Source organism: Propithecus coquereli, unplaced genomic scaffold (assembly GCF_000956105.1).
Source record: "Propithecus coquereli isolate 6110/MARCELLA unplaced genomic scaffold, Pcoq_1.0 Scaffold188, whole genome shotgun sequence".
Classification (NCBI taxonomy): Eukaryota; Metazoa; Chordata; class Mammalia; order Primates; family Indriidae; genus Propithecus; species Propithecus coquereli.
This window is the reverse complement of record NW_012143634.1, coordinates 2,417,808-2,418,700: the sequence shown is the minus strand read 5'-3', so window position 1 is coordinate 2,418,700 and position 893 is coordinate 2,417,808. Positions and strand designations below refer to the sequence as shown.

The window sequence follows — 893 nt, the reverse complement described above, 5'->3', positions numbered from 1 at the left end:
AAAAAAAAATCATTTAACAAAGTTTGGGTCACATTTATTAATAGTATGTGATTACCTTGTCAATGGTGAATAGCAGCCACAACACCATAATTATGCCTTACCCCATTATAGCAGCATAGTTCCCATCAGGTTTGGTATCATCCAACGTGTAGGAAATTGGAGCTTCCTCTCCTTCAATAATCATGGTTCCACAGTAATCTAGAAGAATAGCAAAATGAAAGAATGTATTCATCACCCTATCAAACCACCCATAGCAGTTATAATGGAGCACAAATTTTTCAACTTGAGAAGTCCAAAGGCCAAATGTAGTATATTACACTCTAAATATATGAAGACAAACCAAATTGATGTCAAAAGGAGGGCTAAGTAGCCAACATTTTTGGAAAAAAAAATCAAACTGCAAGCCCTTCTCTGCAAAGAATAGAGCAATGTGATGTTATGAATTCATCCAGGCCACCATTTAATGAAATCTAGTGTTCCTTGCAGTTAGTATTTAGGCCCCCATTTCCTCTTTCGTAAGAAGAATAAAGCCAAAAATATATAAATAAAATGCTAGTCTATTATTGTAAAATAGAAAGGACTGAACATTCACATTTTATGAGAAGCCATTTGTCCTATTTTAAGTAGCTCTTTAATATCTGGAGACAGAGCAGAGAGGATGTGGATAACTAAAATCTATAGGGTCCCAAACTCTCATGTCAAACATGAACTCCAAAGACTCTTTCCCCTTCCAGAAAATCTTGGGAAACAATTTCAGCTTATTCAGGATAAAAGCACTTTCCTCATTTCCCTCCTAAACAAAATACAGGCATACATCAGAGATGTTGCAGGATCAGCTCTAGACCACCACAATAAAGTGAATATCACAATAAAGTCACATGAATTTTTTGTTT

The 893-nt window shown here is 35.3% G+C and overlaps 1 protein-coding gene across 1 annotated transcript in view; it reads right to left on the bottom strand.

Moving 5' to 3' along the window:
- MAOB (monoamine oxidase B) overlaps nucleotides 1–893 on the bottom strand; it is a 138,259-nt gene that overhangs the window by 38,465 nt on the left and 98,901 nt on the right. Inside the window, exon 9 of the mRNA XM_012642795.1 lies at nucleotides 102–198. Within this exon, the coding sequence (XP_012498249.1) occupies nucleotides 102–198 (97 nt within the window). The remainder of the gene's footprint in view (nucleotides 1–101; nucleotides 199–893) is intronic.